Source organism: Carex rostrata, chromosome 21, assembly GCF_964058835.1.
Source record: "Carex rostrata chromosome 21, lpCarRost1.2, whole genome shotgun sequence".
Lineage (NCBI taxonomy): Eukaryota > Viridiplantae > Streptophyta > Magnoliopsida > Poales > Cyperaceae > Carex > Carex rostrata.
Genome location: NC_135938.1, coordinates 7339809 through 7344022, shown reverse-complemented (window position 1 = coordinate 7344022; position 4214 = coordinate 7339809). Strand labels below are relative to the sequence as shown.

General features: G+C 34.9%; 1 protein-coding gene across 1 annotated transcript; it reads left to right on the top strand.

The window, feature by feature from the left end:
• Window positions 1-1386: 1386 nt before the first annotated feature.
• LOC144573424 (cytochrome P450 94A2-like) lies at window positions 1387-3152 on the top strand. Its single transcript, XM_078323213.1, has one exon. It carries the CDS (start codon window positions 1430-1432, stop codon window positions 2966-2968), a length of 1539 nt encoding a protein of 512 aa, XP_078179339.1. The 5' UTR covers window positions 1387-1429; the 3' UTR covers window positions 2969-3152.
• The last annotated feature ends 1062 nt before the right edge of the window (window positions 3153-4214 follow it).

Genomic DNA, 4214 nt, shown 5'->3' with positions numbered 1-4214 from the left:
GTATATTTTGAATATAAAATATATCGATAGTTTTTGAATTAGGGATATTTTGAATGACAATTTGAACTTTGTATTGGTTTAATATGAATATTAGAACTTCTTAATTAATTTGATATTTTTTTTGTTGATGAGACATTTTTACTATTAGTAGAAATATAAAATATAATTTTTGAAATAAAAAAACGCTATTTATAATAGCTTTCGCTATAGCTCCGCTATTCGCTAAAGCTTTTTTTTTTTTGTCTCCCCGCTATACCGCTATAAACGCTATTTAGAAGCTTGATACAATCACATTACTAATAAAAAAACAAAAAACAAATATGCAATCAATTCCAACTAAATTGTTTTTTTTATAAAACAAGAGAATTAAAAAACATAAATATTTCTTCGAACAAATTCAATAATTTACTAAATAGCAAAATATGCAAATTAAAATAATATGGTTAACATTTTTCTTATAACAAAAAATATACATTAAATAACAAAAGTACATAACTAATTATTACTCAAATATTATCATATTATCATATGATATATCACACAAATAAATTTCACCATAATTAATTATTACTCAGACATTATCATATAATTTTAGTGTATATAATTATTTTATAAGGTAATTAGTATGAAATAGTGTTTACCCATACTCTCACCCAATTAGTTAATGAAAAACAATTCTTACCCAAAACACTTGATAAGTTTAAGAAAAAAATTCTTACACATACTCACTTATCGAATACAATATAGGTTGGGTAATAAGTTAACTAAATAAATTTTTTTTCCTACGGATGCTAAATAATTTTCGGTTCTTTTCTTCATTTGATACTTTTAGCACGAATATTAAAAAATGCCTTGTGCATTCCACATGGAACCGGATTGATCCGAATTGTCGAATTGTAATTGGACACGTATCTAAATTCAAAATTTTTGGATCATCGAATTGTGATTGGACGGTCGTATCTAAACTCAAAATTTGAGTTAATTTACAGAATTCGGACTCATTTAATTAAGTTTAATCCACACCTACTACACCAGATTGGAATAAAATTCACTGCTATTCTCTTTTCGTGAACAGTAACCTCTCTGCTTGGTTGAATCTAATTGTTCAATTTTTTTTAGAAATGAATCCAAAAGAAAAATTTTTCAAAACTTTTCTGTACATCTATTTCGAAACAATTTAATAATTAAATTAAAAAAAACAGAAATAATAAAAACACTGTTTATGCACAAAAATAACAGCAGATTTTGATAGACCACCAGCTACATGCATAAAGTCAAACATAAGTTAATAACTCTCTGGAAGTACTGCTATCAGTATCAAGATAACATAACAAAATGTATTTTATAATTTATCTAGTTTGGGTCTTTGGGATGTAATCTATAAGCTGCAAATTGTAAGGGCATTATTTGTCCGCCCAAAAAAATAAAAATGGATTTGGTTTTATCTTACATCACCCTCTTCCTCTCCTTCCTCCTGCTCCTTCTTATCGTCCGATGTACCGGCACCACCCGTACCAGCACCAATTACTGCCCATATCCAAACCCGATCTTGGGCAACCTCATTCCATTCCTTCGAAATCGACACCGTTTTCTTGACTGGGCAGCATCCCTTCTCAATCTCTCCCCAACCGCCACGATTGAAGTCGTGGCCCCTTTCTCCCTCTCTCACGGCATCGCGACAGCAAACCAATCAGTTGTTAACCACCTCCTCATTTCCAACTTCCACACATATGTCAAGGGTCTTCGTCTCCAGTCAGCACTGTCTGATTTGTTAGGTAATGGGTTGTTCATAGCAGATGGTAATTTGTGGTCCCTCCAGCGTAAGATTGCCAGCCGAGAATTCACCACTCGATCGCTCCGGAGCTTCTCGGCTGATGTCTTCCAGTCTCATATACACGACCGGCTCCTCCCTGTACTCTCTGCCGCTGCCACGTCAAATGAGGTTATTGACCTACAAGATGTACTTAAGAGGTTTGCTTTTGATAGTATATGCTCTATTTCATTTGGTCATGATCCATCTTCTCTCGGTGTGGACCGAGATAGACAACAGCATAAGCTATTTTTCAATGCCTTCGATGACGCGACAGAGATCTCCTTCAATCGCCTCCTTTCTCCCATTCCCTTTTTATGGATAGCTATGCGATTTTTCAATGTTGGATCTGAGCGGAGGCTCAAGGAAGCCATAGAAACCATCAACAAATTTGCTATAGAGATAATTCAATCAAAAGAGGACCAGTTACAAGTGTCACATAAACAAGATTTGCTTTCACGATTCATGGCTGCGATCGAAGAGAAAGATTCTAGCTATAACGAACTCAGCATGATGTTCAACGACCCGAAAGAGAAGCGCAGATTTTTGAGGGACGTGATTGTGAGTTTTGTGCTCGCCGGAAAAGACTCAACCTCAGCAGGTCTTACTTGGTTTTTCTGGCTTATCTCCACAAACCCAAAAATTGAGGCAAAAATCTATGAAGAGATCTCATCCATTAATGAAACTTACGATTATGAAGAGCTCAAGGGGTTAAATTACCTCCATGCAGCAATCTCTGAATCACTACGTCTATACCCACCAGTCCCAATCAACTCAAGAGTTGTAAAAAATGATGATATACTGCCAGACGGGACCCGTGTGCGTGCTGGGTGGTTTACTGATTACTCACCCTACGCAATGGGAAGAGACCAGAGGCTGTGGGGTTTAGATGCTGATGCATTCATCCCGGAGCGGTGGTTGGATGACAAAGGTCAATTTGTCGGGGTTGATTCGTGTAAGTTCTCGGTTTTTCATGCGGGGCCAAGGGCATGTCTTGGCAGGGAAATGGCATATGTCCAGATGAAAGCAGTTGTTACGGCTGTGCTCAAGATGTTCCGTCTGGAGCCGGTTGGTGTTAAAAATGTGCCGCCGGCATATGTGATGTCGGTGACACTCAGGATGAAAGGAGGGTTGCCGGTACATGTAAAAAAGAGGTAGACTACTGTAGATTCTCAATTAAAATCATCAGCCTGGTGAACTATTTCCAAATAAGCAAATTAAGGGGTTGGTATTTGTAAATTGTAATAATGATGAAAGTGTGTTCAAATTGAACTATGTCGGGATTACTTGGGAAAATATCAGCAAAATTAGTTTTGCTTAGTAACTTTACCCCTTAATTAATTGCATATAAGACTAGTTGGCGAAACCAATTATCTGTAAGAGACTATATATGGATAGAGCTAGATAATTTTTTTAATATTATGTCACGTTTTCAACATCATATTTTTAAATTTCATAAGAGAACTTCATTTAATTAGCAAAAAGGATCAAATCGATTAATTTGTCCTTTGTTTAGTGTTATGGTTATATATTATTATCATAGTTCCCGCTGTCTTTGTCATTATTGTTGACTTAAAAGGGGAAATGTTAATGTATGTGACAAGCTTAAATTTGACATTCCAAAAATCCAATGTGGGCTTTTTTTGTTGTTAAAAATTAGTAAATATGGGCCCGAAATAATAATGAGAAAATTGTGTCAATGTATGTGACAAGCTTAAATTTGACATTCCAAAAATCCAATGTGGGCTTTTTTTGTTGTTAAAAATTAGTAAATATGGGCCCGAAATAATATATTGTTTGAAGATATTGCAAAGCTGTAACAAGGAAAATTAGGACCAATTATTTCCAAAAATAATAAAGGCATATAGACGTATATAACTAGGGGTGCACAAAAAATTCGTAGTTCGTAATTCGATTCGAGTTTGATTCGAAAAAGTTCGAAAAAAATTCGATTCGAAATAGATTCGATTCGAAATTAATTCAAACCAGTTCGATTAGAAATTAATTCAATTTCGAATTCGAACCTAATCAGAATCGATTCGAATAGAATCGCGAATTTATTTGGTTCGAAATTCCGAGTGTAACCTGGATCGTCCAATTAATATCTGACGAACAACATTGCGTGTCTCTCCTCTCACGCTCTCTCTTATGAAATGATTAATTTATTTGATTCAAACTTCGAAGTCTCCGCGTGTCATTAACGCCAGAGCAAAAAAAAAAAAAGAAAAGAAAAAAATCTCCGCGTGTAACCTAAAGTCCTAAACCTAGCTGACTAAAAAAAAATCTCCACTGTCTCCTTCGCTCTTTCTCTCCTCTCCTTCTACTAAATTTTTTCTCTTCAGATTTTAACAAACCAATAGAAGGAGAGGTGTCAAAGGATGTTCAAACTTCAGATTTTAACAAG